The sequence below is a fragment of the Octodon degus genome, unplaced genomic scaffold, assembly GCF_000260255.1.
Source record: "Octodon degus isolate 3935 unplaced genomic scaffold, OctDeg1.0 scaffold00197, whole genome shotgun sequence".
Classification (NCBI taxonomy): domain Eukaryota; kingdom Metazoa; phylum Chordata; class Mammalia; order Rodentia; family Octodontidae; genus Octodon; species Octodon degus.
In genome coordinates this window covers 2721749-2737453 of record NW_004524773.1, presented here as the reverse complement: position 1 = coordinate 2737453, position 15705 = coordinate 2721749, and the positions used below count along the sequence as shown (strand labels likewise).

The 15705-nt window shown below is 42.3% G+C and overlaps 1 protein-coding gene across 1 annotated transcript in view; it reads left to right on the top strand.

Moving 5' to 3' along the window:
- Znf226 (zinc finger protein 226) overlaps nt 1-15705 on the top strand; it is a 38141-nt gene that overhangs the window by 1969 nt on the left and 20467 nt on the right. The window contains exons 4-6 of the mRNA XM_004644328.2: nt 2186-2312; nt 2980-3075; nt 9579-11393. Coding sequence (XP_004644385.2) covers nt 2186-2312; nt 2980-3075; nt 9579-11393 — 2038 coding nt within the window. The remainder of the gene's footprint in view (nt 1-2185; nt 2313-2979; nt 3076-9578; nt 11394-15705) is intronic.

The window sequence follows — 15705 nt, the reverse complement described above, 5'->3', positions numbered from 1 at the left end:
AAAAAAGATGATGGGAAATTAGCAATGTGTGTTGTTTTTTTAAATTTATTTAATTTTTTCCCAGAACCCGGGATTGAACTCAGGCCCTTGCGCTTGCTAGGGAAGTGCTTATTCTACTGCGCCATCTCCCCAGCCCCCCATAATAGTATATTTTTAAGTGTAGATAACATTTTTAAGTTATACTACTTCTAAGAAATGTTATATGCCCTGCAGCTTTGATGACTACACCACATTCCTTTAAATTGATGTGCTTTGAGTAGCATATGGGTGTGTGAAGGATAACTTCTCCTTGTTTGTGGGCATTTTATTATTTGTATATTTTTTAATGACTTTAGGACAGGGTCTACAGGGTGGACAGGGTCTCACTACGTAGATCAGACTCGTAGTGATTCTCCTATTTTCAGCCTCCCACGCACACCACCACACCCAGTCTCAATCACCATCGCAGTGTGCCCTGGGGTGGGACTGACATGGCACACAGGGGATTGAATCCCTGCCACCACGCTCTGTCTAAGCAGGCGCTTTAGTCCACTGAGCTGTCTGGCCGGCCCATGGGCATTTAGTAGTTCAGATTTTCTTTACTATGTTGAGTATCATTGTGGTAAAGTTTTCCTGCATATAAGATTTCCCCCAAAAGAAAGTTTTGCTGTTACTTGTTCCTAATGTTTTAGAAATACTAAATTGTGTTTTTGATACTATGTGTGGTGCTTTGGATAGTTTGTGTGTGGAATACACAAACAGCATGCAGGATCATGATTTGGTCAGAGAATATGTCTGCAGATATTTATCTATAAGAAAGTTGGATTTTTACTTTCAGTGCCATGAATGGAACCCAGGGCCTTGTACAGGCCAGGTGGGTGCTGTGCCACTGAGCTATACCCCATCCCTTCTTACTTTATTATTTTGAACCAAGGGTTTGTTCAGTTCTTCAGGCTGGCTTTGAACTTGTATCTTCTGCTTCAGCTTCCTGAGTGGCTGGGATTAGAGGTGCATACCACCATGCCTGGTCAAAAGCTAAGACTCTCTCCCCAGTGGCTGAGTTATACTTTGGATGTGTTTAGTTTCTGTTTGATATTTTTCATCATTATATTAATTCATTTTATCAAATAATAATATAATAACATACAGGTCAGGTCCTTTTTTTTTTTTACTGCTTTTAGTCCTCAGGTCAACCTTATGTGGCAATATTTGGTTTCATTCACACCTTAGAGAAGAAGGGTTATAGAATTAAAAAGGTGTCAAAGTTCATAAAGAAGGCTAGAGAGCCAACAAATTTGGAAAGATGCCTAGGATCTTTATTTGGCTAGAAAGAAGAGCAAAAGAAGTGAGTTCTGTCGGGCTGGCTTTTCTGTGTGGGTGCCAAGCTTGTTCTGGTGGGAGGAAGAGGCCATGGGTCCTGCTCACTCAAGGTGGCTCCTTCTCCGTGACCCCTTAGCTCACTTCGGGTGGGCTGCCTGAGCGTGCAGGGCTCCCGGGCGTGAACAGTTTTCATGTGGGAAGTTAAAACAATGCTGGAATCTCAATTATAGCGATCCTTAATTGTGAGTGATTTTGTTTCCCAGGAAACATCTGCTAAGAGTTCTGTTGCCACAGTCTGGGGTGCCGCTGGTACCTAGTGGCAGCACTTACGGTTCTGCCAGCCATTCTGTGGTGTACTTGGCAGCCCTCCATAGTCAAGAAGTTTCTGGCCCGAAATGTCCATAGTGCTGAAGTTGAGGTACATTGTTGTACACAAAGCTATACAAAAACAGGAGCAAAATGTGAGTGAAAGTATTTGCTACCTGTATACTGAAAACAAAAGCCGGTCAATCCCTGACACCCCCGGACACGCTGAGCCGGCAATGGAGTCCAGCCATGGTGGTGCACGCCTACAATCCCAGCACTAGGGAGGCAGAAAACAGGAGGATCACTACAAGTCCAGGCTGCATAGTGAGACCCTGCACACACACACACATACAGAAAACACCCTAAAAAAACCAAAACAGAACAAAAAAACGCTGGGATTACAGGCATGCATCATCCTGCCCAGCTGAGCACAAAGCTTTAACATCTATCATAGAAAAGTTCACTCTGGCCTCAGCATCTGGACCTACTCCCAGCACATCTTTTCCACTCTTCTTAGTGCTGCTCTTCTTTTAGTAGACTTTTGTTGCCAAGATTAAGTGGAGTGTATTTTGTGTTGTAGGAGGCAGTGACCTTCAGGGACGTGGCTGTGGTCTTCAGCGAGGAGGAGCTGGGGCTGCTGGACTCGGCCCAGAGGAAGCTGTACCGAGAGGTGATGCTGGAGAACTTCAGGAACCTGCTCTCCGTGGGTGAGGCCCAGTGCCCTGGCTGCTCTCCACTCCCTGTGGTTACCTGTCCCTAGATGTACAGGAACCCTCGAAGTGGTTTCTAGATGGAATTTTTCTAGCCTTTCTCCCCTGGCTAATGTGTTTGTCATATAAATGGACCTCATGATTGCTATGTATTTTTATCTTTTCTCAAATTGTATTCATTGTCTACGGCCATACCACCCTGAACGCGCCCAATCTCGTCTGATCTCGGAAGCTAAGCAGGGTCGGGCCTGGTTAGTACTTGGATGGGAGGTCTCCACGCCGGGCTCAAATTGTATTCATTTCTTAATAGGGACACATGGTACTTGTTTAGTGAATTTTGCAATTTTTTTAGTGAAATGAAGTGGGGTAGAAAATATCAGAGCCTTGGACAACCGCGAAAACTCTAGTCCTGATGTCAGCAACAGTGTGAGGGATAGTGGCAAAGGTATGATGAAAACAGATACTTTTCCCAGTGATTTATACTAACGTTTACATATCTGCGGTTTTTGCATAAAACATAATTTCCTCCATTCAGTCATGATTAGAAGTTTGGGAAACACTAGTTTTTGACATCCTGAAGGTGATACAGGGAGAATGTACACAATCTTTCGTAATTTGTTTTCCAGTGTATTTAGCTTGAATCTATATCCTTGGCTTTTCACAGAGCATCAGTTCATCACTCTGGATATTTTACCTCAGTTAGAGAGTGACGAAAAGCTCTGGATGAGGAAGAGGACAACCCAGAGTGGTGACACTTCAGGTGAGAGCTGAGTGGGCGACTGAGTCTGTCCTGATCCTCGTCACGCCACAGCTGTGCACTGGTCTGGGCCAGGGCTTGGTCCATGGATGACTGTGGACAGCATCTATTCCCTGCCTAGATCAACCTCTTTGGAAGTTGGATCAAGTCACTGTCCTATCACAAGCCTTTGGTGACTTTTCATGTGGTTTAGAGTAAAGTCCAAGTCCTTAAAGTGGGTTACATTGTTCTGTATGTCTCTGCTCCTGTCTCTTCCCCTATTGCTCTGTAGACACAGCTGTGACCTCCCCCTTGTCTTTCGGTGCCACCCGCATTGGCCCGTCTGCCAGGCCCAGCAAGCTCCTACCTCCTCACCTGCCATTGGACTGCTTTCCAGAGGGCAGTCCTGACTCTGTCATTGCCTTCACTTCTCTTACGTTGTGTGGCTTTCGCTCAGGTATAGCATCATGAGAAAAGCTTCCTGTGTCCCTTCTGTTAGTTATGCTTTCTTCTCCTTCATTTTCTTTTTTTCTTATCTAAATCCAACACCTTGGGGGTTTGGATTTCAGCGTAACAATTTTGCTGCCTGCCTGCCTTTCGCTCTTGCTCTTGCGCTCTCTCTCTCTCTCTCTCTCTCTCTCTCTCTCTCTCTCTCTCTCGTATAGGGTCTCACTATGCAGTTCACACTCGTAGTAATCCTCCTGTCTCAGCCTCCCCATGCTGTGCTGGAGAGATACACCTTTGACCCTAGCATCCATATCTCATGAAAGCTTAGCTTTGCAGTTATAACCAAACTGAGTGTTACTTTCCCCTATGGGTTTCTTCCTAGTGGTTGTTATACAAGATGCGGACTTGATATCTTGTTTACAAACACCATTAGAACAAATCCCTCTATAAGAACTGAGCTAAGGGGCAGGCCCCCTGTCTCTTGTATTTACTGAGAGAGAAACTACTTTTTTTTTTTTTTTTTTTTTTTTTTTTTTTTTGGCAGAACCAGGGATTGAACTCAGGCCCATGCGCTTGCCAGGCAAGTGCTTATTCTACTGAGCCATCTCCCTGGCCCCAAAACTACATTTGAGAATGGAGATTTTCAAAATGTTTTATATCTACACTCTGATCACCACTTACAATATTAGCTTACATTTTCTCTCTCTCTCTTTTTTTTTTTTTTTTTGGTACTGAGTATTGAGCCCAGGGTCACCAGTATACTAGGGCCTCCTTATGTGGGCAAGAACTCTGCCACTGAGCTACATCCCAGACTTTTAAAAAATATTTTTATTTTGAGACAGGGTTTTTCTTAAGTTGCCCAGGCTGGCCTTCAACTTGTGATCTTTTTGCCTCAGCCTCCTGAGTAGCTTAGATTACAGATGTGCGCCATATCCCTGCCTGTTTATATATTTATGTTATGACACTGGCACTCGAAAGTGATCTCAGAAGAGAAAATTGAGTAGTTTGTTGCTCTGTTTTCAGTGTATAGAACAGACTTGGTTGAGGAAAGTTGTGTATAAAAATTTGTTGAATGGGGCTGGTGAGATGGCTCAGTGGTCTAAAGCACCCACTTAGAACAAGCTAAGCAAAAGCATAGGGACCGCGGTTCAATCCCCAGCACCACATGCCAGCCAGCCCCGCCCCCTGGTGGGCTGAGCTGGCCACACACAACAAAATAAATAAATAGATAAATAAATTTAAAAAAAAATTTGTTGAATGAATAAATGAGTGAGTTAACTTGTTACATGGACTTTTTCCCATTAGTTGTGGAGGTAAAGTCTGGTAAATAAAAATGTGTGATAAAACCATGGTCTAGGGGCTGGTGAGATGGCTCAGTGGTCTAAAGCACCTACTTAGAATAAGCTTAACAAAGCACAGGGACCGCAGTTCAATCCCCCAGCACCACATGCCAGCCAGTCCGCCCCCTGGTGGGCTGAGCTGGCCACAGACACACACACACACACACACACACACACACACACACACACACACAAATAAATAAATAAAATTTAAACAAAAAACCATGGTCTAGAACAATTTTTCCCTGATAAATGTCTAATTTCCTAATTGCTTTTGAGTATCTATAGATATACATTAATAATATGCATCAATTCACTGTCAGTCTGTTCATGCTACTATGACAAAATGTCATAGACTGGGTGGCTTATAGCAGCGGCAATGCCTCCTCAGGTTTGGAAGCTGCTAAGTCCCCTGTAAGTGACCAGCAGATGTGATGTCAGTGTGCAGGCCTGTCTGGCTGAAGGTAGCATTTTTTTGCTGTCTTCACTTGTGTAATGACAAGTGGTGTTTCTCAGGCTTCCTTTTTTGTTTTTGTTTTTGTCTTTTTGAGACAGGGTTGCACTATACACTTCAGGCTGGCCTTGAGCTCACTTTGTAGTCTAGGCTGTTCCCAAACTCATATCGATCCTCTTGCCTCAGCCTCTTAAGTACTAGGACTTATAGGCATGCACCACCACACCCCACTTTCAGGCTTCTTTCATAGACTCTAATTTATTCCTGAGGGCTACACCCTCATTACATATTTACCCCCAATACCATCACCTTGGGGCTTTGGATTTCAGGCTAAGAATTTTGGAGAGATACACTTTCTCCTCTCCCTCCCTCCCTCCTTCCCTCCTTCTCTCTCTTTCTTTCTTTGGTATAGGGTCTCACTATACAGTTTCTGTCTCAGCCTCCCCATGCTGTGCTGGAGAATACAGCTTTGACCCTAGCATCCACATCTTGTGAAAGCTTAACTTTGCGGTTATAACCAAACTGAGTGTTACTTTCCTCTGTGGGTTTCCTGTAGCCTGTGGTAGTCTCTTGTATTTACTGAGAGAGAAACTATTTTGAGAATGGAGATTCTATTTCTGCTGGTCTTGTGTGTGTGTGTGTGTATGACTGGTTCAACCAGCCCTAGGGGCAAGGCTGGCATGGTATGTGGTACCAGGGATTGAACTGCAGTCCCTGCACTTCCCTAAGCTTGCCTAAGCAGGCGCTTTAGACCACTGAGCTATCTCTCAGCCCCAAGAATGGAGATTCAATTTATTTTAAATTTTTTTTTGTGTGTGTATTTTTAGGGAAGGGTCTGCAGGGTGTTCAGGGTCTCACTACTAGATCGGATTCATACTGACCCACCTGTTTACAGCCTTCCAAGACCTGGGATTACAGGTGCATGCCACTACTCCTAGTCTCAGTATGCCCCTGGGGTGGGGCTAGCACTGTAGGCCCGTTTCCTGCTTGCAGATGCTTTAATCTGCTGAGCTATTTGGCCAGCCAAGAATGGAGATTCTAAAAGCCACTTTTTAGGTCCTCTATACCTACCCAAATAGAAATTTCAGAAAACTAGCTTTCAAGTTAATCTTTCCCCTCACAGATTTTCCATATCATAGCCATCTGCCACTTCCAAAAAGACTTACAGTGCATGGTGGTACACACCTGTAAGCCTAGCATTTGGGAGACTGAAGCAGGTGAGTCCCTGTGAGTTCAAGGCCAGCCTGAATGTTAAGTGAGACACTGTCTCAAAGAGAAAGACAGAAAAAAAGAGAGAATAGAATATTACCTATCATTTATTCTTCTGTATCATTTAGTCAAATGTATTAAACCAGGCATAGTGGTGTGCACCTGCAATCCCAGCACTCTGGGAGGCTGAGGCGGGACGATTGTGAATTAGAATGTGGTCTCTGCAGCTTGGTGAGAGCCTGTCTCAAAATTAAATTTTCTTTTCCTGAAGGGCGGAGGGTGTAGCTCATTGCAGAGATCCCGGGTTCAGCACCCCCTTCTGGGGGTGGAGGGGCTACTCACTAGTATTGTTACATATAGCCATCTTTTTATTGTCTGAAAAATTAGAATTAAATGTTTTAGAAGATTGATAGCTATTAGATAAGCACATGTTAAGGAATGGAGAGTTTGGAGTTTGGACAGCTTTCTCAGCTCTAATAATGGCCTGACTAACATCATTTTGGTGGAATCGTGAACTGACTAGAATGGGGAAATGGGCCTTCTCAAAATTGACACATTTAAGGAAGATAAAAAGATCACAGTCAAATGGGCTTTTTGGAAAATAAGGGAAACACATTTATCTGTTATTTTTGCAAGTGTATGTCATTACTGTATAACTTTCCATTTGAAAAATTAAAGTGCTTAAGGAATTGATAGCTTACTTAACTATAGACCGGTGGCTTTAAAGCTTTTTTGAGTATATGGCTAATAAGAAGTATGTCGTGGGATCTGGGGATGTAGGTCAGCAGCAGGACATACATTTAGCATGGCCAAGGCTCCGGATTCAGTACCCAGCATCTCACACACACACACACACACACACACACACACACACACACAAATATATAAGCTGTATATCCATGTATGTGTAGATAAGGTGTGATTGTGTAGCCCCAGCAAGCATATTTAATATGCAGGGACATTTTTATTATTTGCAGAATGCCTGTAATATTTTTCTGTTCTGCCAGTGTTTGCCATTGGCTATTTGTTTAAGTTACTTTCTCTTGTTGCTAGGTTAAAGTACCTGACACCCAAAATTAAGGAAGGACGGGTTTATTTAGCTCACAGTTAGTGGAGGTTTCAGTCTGTACTCGGCTGGCTCCAAGGCTGAGCGACACATGGCAGAGAGCAGCAGTTCATGGCGGTGGAAATCAGTAAAGAGCAAAGGGAGGAGCAGTGGCAGCGCAGCAGAGAGCAAGCCTCGCTGTCCTCCTCCTGTTGCATTCAGGCTCTCTGCCCCAGGCCGTGTGTAGCATTCACACCCGTAATCCCAGCATTGGATCATGAATTAGTCACAAACTCTACAAATCTGCCCCAATGACTGTATGAGGCTTGCTGGGGGGGACAGCTAGACACAAACCATTTAAAGTCATTTTTTAAAAAAAACAGACATTGAACCACAGTCTTTAGTTTGAAAAACACTAGTGTGGCCATGGAGCACAGGTTATCTACTTCCATCAGCTTTATATAATCTGCTTTCAGATAAGCATTATTCTTGTTACTCCTGGGGCTCTAAATAATGACTTACCTTATAGAGGATTTTTTTTTTTTTTTTTTTTACTGACTCAGGATGCCTTAAGGGCAGGTCTGGTAAGGTAACTTACCTTATAAATGAAGTATTTTACACATATATGGAGGGAGTACAAAAATCAGAAGCAGCATCCATGGAGGCCCCATGGCTATGTCCTGCCTTGTGATTTTTTTTTCTTTGAATGATTCTAGCCATTGTTTTGTGATACTTTTAACTTCTTAGGCAAAGTGTTTAAAATCTCATTCCTATTATAGATAACTCAGTTGAAAAAAGTTTTCATGTTCTTTCTTTTTTCTTTTTCTTTTTTCTTTTTTTTTTTTTTTTGAGACAGGGTTTCACTATACAGTTCAGACTGGCCTTGAGCTCATTTTGTAGTCCAGGATATTTGTTTGGTACAGGCCTCGTTATATAGCTCAGACTTGGAGTGATGCTCCTGTTTTCAGCCTCCCCAGTACTGGGATTACAGGCATGCACCACCACACCTGGACTCAGTAACCAGCTCAGAACACCTGGGGGTGGGGCTGGCACAGCATGTGCTGTGAGGGATTGAAACCTGGTCCCTGCACTTGTCTACGCAGGCACTTAGTCCACTGAGCTATCTTACCGGCCCTGGAAATCTGTTCTGTTCTTTTATTTCTTCCTCACAGTTCTTGATCTATTATTATAGGTTACTTTCTGGTTTTTCATTTATTTCCCTTAGAGGCTTTAATTGCCATCAGGTTTTAGAATACTGCATTATTGGTAGAAACCTTTTCCCTAGCTGTTCTTGAGGAGGGTATTTCCTAGAAAGTCAGCACTCTGCTTACACTCTGAGCTTTAGGCATGTAGGGTTGAGGCATTTTCTTCCAAACATGAATCTTTCTAACCAGTTCATTGCCTCAGAGCTCCTAGCATTGCAGTCAACTTCCAGTGAAGTAATCCAAGGCAGAGATCTTCAGCATGGTGCAAGGATGTCTGATTATCTGGAGGGATTTTGCTAGCTGTTTTGAGCAGGGCCAGTTCATTCAGATGTCCATGCGGTAGGCAGAATCGCGTGGAAGATGCTTATCAGACACCTGCTGCAGCAGAAGCAGACAAGAGCTTTAGTGAGGTATTGCTTCTTGGTAAAGATTTCTTAGAAATATTTTTCTCACTCCAAATTTCTACCCTTAAGCTCACTTATGAAACTTAGTAAGACTCCGAGTTATTAGTCTCATTGATGTGTGATGAGACCTGACAGACAACCTTTGGCTTCTGAAGGGTATGTAAGTCAGCTACCACAATATGTGATGAAAAAGAAAAATGGAACCTTTTTCCAAAACCTTAGTCTGGGGCCGGGGAGGTGGCTCAGTAGAATAAGCGCTTCCCTGGCAAGCGCGAGGGCCTGAGTTCAGTCCCCAGTTCCACAAAAACAAAACAAAACAAAAAAAAAAAAAACCCACCTTAGGCTGGGGGTCTAAATATATAACTGACATCTCTGAATAGCGTGTTCACATGCCCCATCTCTGAATTTTCTTTATCCTTTTAGGAGACAAGAATTTAAATGAGATGGAGACTCTTCAAGAAGTAGGCTCAAGGTACCTGCCACATGAAGAGCCTTTCTGCTCACAAATCTGGCAGCAGGTCACCAGGGAGTTAACCAGGTGTCAAGAGGCTATGGTGAATATTCAAGAGACTGGCTCTCAGTTGAAAGAACTAGATGATGCACCCTCTCAAGAGGAGAATTTCAGTAAATGCTTTAATCAGGATTCATATCTCCAGGTTCACCACAGAGTCCATGGTGATAAAAAACTTTACAAAGGGGTGATGAATGAGAAAGGTTCTACTTGGGACTTGAATCTTCAAGCTAACCTGCAGGCCCATGCAGAAGAAAAACCCTACAAATGTGAAAAATGTGATAATACCTTCCGTCGATTTTCAAGTCTTCAGGCACATCAGAGAGTGCATAATAGAGAGAAATCATACAAACCTGATTTCTCATTCAAGGGTTTCAGTCAGAGGTCACAGTTCCACTCCCAGCAGAGACTCCTCAAAGGAGGGAATCCATACAAATATGAGGAATGTGGGAAAAATACTAGGAAAAGGTCACAGTGCCAGGTTTCCCTGATAGTCTACACAGGAGAGAAACCCTGTAAATGTGAGGAGTGTGGGCTGAGCTTTAGTCAGATCTCATATCTTCAAGTTCATCAGAGGATCCACCATGGAAAGAAACCTTATAAATGTGAAGAGTGTGGAAAGGGCTTCAGTTGGCGTTCACGACTACAAGCCCATCAACGAATCCACACTGGGGAGAAACCGTACAAATGCAGCGCCTGTGGTAAGGGCTTTAGTTACAGCTCACACCTCAACATTCACTGCAGAACCCACACAGGAGAGAAACCTTACAAATGTGAAGAGTGTGGGAAAGGCTTCAGTGTAGGTTCACACCTTCAAGCCCATCAGATAAGCCACACTGGAGAGAAACCATTCAAATGTGAGGAGTGTGGGAAGGGCTTCTGTCGGGCCTCAAATCTTCTGGACCATCAGAGAGGCCACACTGGTGAGAAACCATACCAATGCGATGCTTGTGGTAAGGGCTTCAGCCGCAGCTCAGATTTTAACATTCATTTTAGGGTCCATACAGGAGAAAAACCCTATAGATGTGAGGAATGTGGTAAGGGCTTCAGCCAGGCCTCAAATCTTCTAGCCCATCAGAGAGGCCACACTGGAGAAAAGCCATACAAATGTGGTACATGTGGGAAGGGCTTCAGTCGAAGTTCAGATCTTAATGTTCATTTTAGAATCCACACAGGAGAGAAGCCCTATAAATGTGAGAAGTGTGGGAAGGCCTTCAGTCAGTTCTCAAGTCTTCAGGTACACCAGAGAGTCCACACGGGAGAGAAACCATATCAGTGTATAGAGTGTGGGAAGGGCTTTAGTGTGGGGTCACAGCTTCAAGCCCATCAGAGGTGCCACACTGGGGAGAAACCATATCATTGTGAGGAATGTGGAAAGGGCTTCTGTCGGGCCTCAAATTTTCTTGCTCATCGTGGAGTTCACACAGGAGAAAAACCATATCGATGTGATGTGTGTGGAAAGCGTTTCCGACAGAGATCTTATCTTCAGGCCCACCAGCGGGTCCACACTGGGGAGAAACCATACAAATGTGAGGAGTGTGGGAAGGTCTTTAGTTGGAGCTCATACCTTCAGGCCCATCAGCGAGTTCACACTGGAGAAAAACCATACAAATGTGAAGAATGTGGGAAAGGCTTCAGTTGGAGCTCAAGTCTTATAATTCATCAGCGAATCCATGCTGATGAAGAGAGTAATAAGGACTTCTCTTCATCGGAACATTTGTACAGGAAATAAACTATAAAATACTGTGTTGAGTATCTCAAATGGGTGCTGAAATACTCCAATGATCAGAACTAGCATAGGAGACAAAATACTTGTTTCATAAAAGGTCAACATTTTAGAGCTTGACGTGGTTGGGAGGCCATACAGAAGAGAAGCATGGGAGAGTGTGGCCAGATGTACTTAATTTGGAATAACATGCAGATACACCCAGACAGGATGCTGAGGAAGGGTGAATCTGACCTGGAATTAACTCAAAGTTCTGACATGGAAGTGCCAAAGTCTATTCTATTAGGATATAAGTTCCAAGAAGGTAGGGACTTCTGCTGACTGCCAAATCTACTCTGCCTTTTCAGTGCCTAACACATTATATGCTTTCAGTAGTCGTATGAGCAGAAATGAGACTTCATATTTGAAATTTTTACTGTTTTTGTAAAGTTATCTTCAGAGTGTTATATAAGGTTTATAGGACATTTAAGTTAGGCAAATGGGCTCATGTTCCAAATTCTACAAATCCTGTGGACTAATGTTTGTCAAATTTGAAGTTGCAGTATATTATTGAAGCCAAAAATCAATTCAGTGGGTTGTGACTAGCATTTTTGTATGATAACACTTATTAAGGTAAGGTTTATGTGCAATAACGTGTAAAACACAACTTTGTGGCTTTCTGAATTTTGACAAATGAATACACTTATGTAATCATTGCTGTGATTGGTATATACATATTTTTTGTTGAACAGGTTTCTTTTTGGTCGTACTAAGGAATCGAACCCAGGGTCTTGGTCATGCAAGGGAAGAACTTTACCACTGAGCCACATCCCCAGCCCCAGGAAAGTTTCTTATGCCCATTTCCAGTCAATCCTATGTTCAGTGCCAACAATATTAGGATTTCTGTGCTATAGATTAGTTAGATGTGTTCTTGAACATCATATGGTTTGTGTATGTACATTTTGTGGTATGGATTCTTCAGTATTTTGATTCAGAGAGAACATTTCACAAAATTCAACATCCATTTCAGATAAAAGATGTATATGAAAATCTTATCAGTAGAAGAATAAGTGCTTGCCTGGCAAGTGCAAGGGCCTGAGTTCAATCCCCAGTCCCGCCAAAAAAAGAAAATCTTATAAGCTGACATTTAAAATTCTTAAGGAATTCATATAATTTGTATATCATTGATCATGGCAGATGCGTACTCTCAGGTAGCATCCACCACAGTGAAGACATTTAACAACTCTGACATCCCTGTCCTGGAATTCCATTGTGTGTAGTGAGCACTTCTCATTGCCAGCCCTTAACAACCAGGGAAATGTTTTCTGTCTGTATAGTTTGCCTTTTACAGGATATCATGAATGGAATCCTACAGTGTGTAGCATGTTGTGCTTCATTTCTTAGTGTAATGCTCTTGAGATTTACTCATGTTTCATGTATCAATTGTCCCCTTTTCAAAAGTTTTGCAGTGCTAGAGAGCAAACCCAGGGCCTTGTACATGCTTAGCAAGTGCTCTGCCTCTGAGCTTTGTTCCTGATCTCAGTCATTCCTTTTTGGTTGCTGGGTAGTATTCTGGTGTATGGGTGTACCACATTCGTTTATTTATTTACCACTTGAAGATAACTTGAATTTTCAGATTCAGTGATTATGAAGAAAACAGCTATAAACATTTGTGTACAGTGTTACCAGTCAACATAAGATTTCCTTTGTCATCCTAAATATCTAGGATTATGATTAGAAGGTATGGTAGGATATGTTTGATTTTACAAAAAACTGATAGCTTCTAAACTTGTCCATTTTGCATTCCCACTAACAGTATGTGAAAGCCCCATTTGTTTCTCCTCATCAGCACTTAGTATGTTACTTTAACTTACTTTTTGCTATTCATATAGCATATTTATTTTTATTAGACTTGGCCCATTTTTAACTGGATGGTTAATGTTTTTGTTACTTTTTCAATATTTTTTTCTCTTCAATGTTCTGAATACACAGTTATTGTTAGTTATGTGATTTGTAAATATTTTATCCCAGTATGTGGCTTATTTTTATTCCATTAACAGTATTTTTTAGTCAATGTTTTTAAAATTTTTGATGTTGAATTTTATCTTCAGTGGATTATGCTTTCTAGTTTGAGATATAAGAACTCTTATCTAATCCAAGGTTGCAAAAATGTTAAGGTGTCAAGTTTACATCTAGGTCTTGTATTTGATTTCATCTTGTTATAGGGCATGAGGTCAGAATCCCTTTTTAACACATGGGTACCCAATTAATTGTTCTCTCTTCTCTTAAGACAAAGATCTCTTCTCTTTGGGAAACTGGGGTAGAGACTCAGCTAGGTTGTCTAGGTCTCAGCTGCAGTATATGGCTAGGACTGGGAATTCTGTCTCCTTCAGTGGTTTTAGAACCTCACCAAGTGGGCCCTCTGTATGGTGATGTTGAGCTTCCGCCCAGTATGGCAGCTCAGGGCTCTGGCTTCTTAAATATCTCAGCATTGAAATGCTGTCACATCTTTCTGAAAAATCCGTGTGTACAGGGTTCCTGTACCTCTGGTTCCATTAGTCTTCATGTCTATTTTGTCAAATACTGCACAACTATGAATCTTGTAACTTAAGGTCTCAAACTTAACAGTGTCTTCCGGACTCATTCATTTTTTTCAGAATTAATTTGGCTGTCTTAATTTGTTTGCCTTTTTTTAGAATCTGCTTTTGAGTTTTAAAATAAACTCTTAGGATTTTTCTTGGGATGCTGTATAATAAATGAGTATGGGGACAATTGATGTAACAATATTGAATGTTCTAAATCATAGGTATGGTATAATTTGTTTAGGACCCTTGGTTTCTTCCATCAGAAACTTTTCATTTTCAACATACTTTATTGGGTTTGTACATGAGACATGATTTTGGTGCTAAATTAAATGGTACTATTTTTTAAACTTCAATTTCCATTTATTTATTGATAGTATGTGGAGATATTCATGACTTTTGTGTAAAACTTGTATTTTATAGCCTCAAATGGAATAGTTTATTTTTATTTATTTTAGGGAAGGTTCTACAGGATATTTAGAGTCTCACTACTAGACTCATAGTGATCTGCCTATTTACAGCCTCCCAAGAGCTGGGATTATAGGCATGCACCACCATGCCCAGTCTCAATTGTCCTCTCAGCACGCCCCTGGGGCAGGGCTGGTGTGGCAGGCCTGGGGATTGAACCCCCAGCCCCTGTGCCTGCTTGCAGTCAAACTGAATAGTTTAAGTGGGTGTTCTGTGAATTTCTTGGGGTTTTCTATGTAGAAAATCATTATCTGCAAAAGCTTTCTTTTCACTACCAGTGTACGTATGCCTATTATAGCAGTGCAACTGACATGAAGAAATTCCCTGTAGGTTTTGGTGTCAAAAAGCATGACGGTAGTCTTTAAGGGTAATCGAAGAAAGGTAAAGCATGATGGTTGCTGTCCAGGACAAAGCCCAGAACAGGCAAAGAACAGTATTGGGGCATTTTATAGAGGGAGGTCCTGCCAACAGGAAGTCTAACAGAGGTGGTCGGAGAGCACGTGCCCTGGGGGATGGCGGGTGAAGCCTATCGGGACTTCGGGGGAGATGAAGCTTATAGGTTGGACACAGTAAGTCAAAATCCTGGAGCAGCTGTGCCTCAATTGTAGAGCACTTGCCTGGCAGGCAGGAGACCCTGGGTCTAGTTGCCAATATGAAAAACAAAAGTCTAAGTTTCCTGTTTGCTGGGGAATGATCAGACTCTCAGAGACCTGTGGGGAGAACAGTGGGAAAGACAAAGATAATATTAAAAAATGCAAGGTTTCCAGAAGGAGCCTCCCTGTAGTGGACTGGCTCAACAATCTCCATGTTGACCCACTTTGATTAGCAAGCGAGAAGCACAGGAGAAGGGCTAGTGTACTTGCTAAGGCACAGAGTCTGCAGTAGACATGGTTAATGAGGAACAGATTCTTCTACCCAGATGCCTGCATTCTTCACATTGTCCTCAGTGGATGTTATCTTGCCTTAGGAGCTCTAAGGTTATGAACCTTCCACATACTTCTGGCCTCGAGACCACGGGAATCCCATCACATAGCCTGGTCCCCAGTATAGTCAAATAACATTTCATATCCCCTAGTCTCCAATAATATTATAGTGAAAGGGTACAAAGTGAATGGCCAGAGGGAACATGTGCATTGGATGAGTTCTGTGGGAAATCAGGAGCAATATTGTAAGAGTCCTCTCCCTGTTATACATGATTTACTAAGTTCAGCATTGGATTGTAAAAACCTATGCAAAATATCTACCAGGGAAGTTCAGTGGAATCTCAGTGACTTAGGTTCTTAT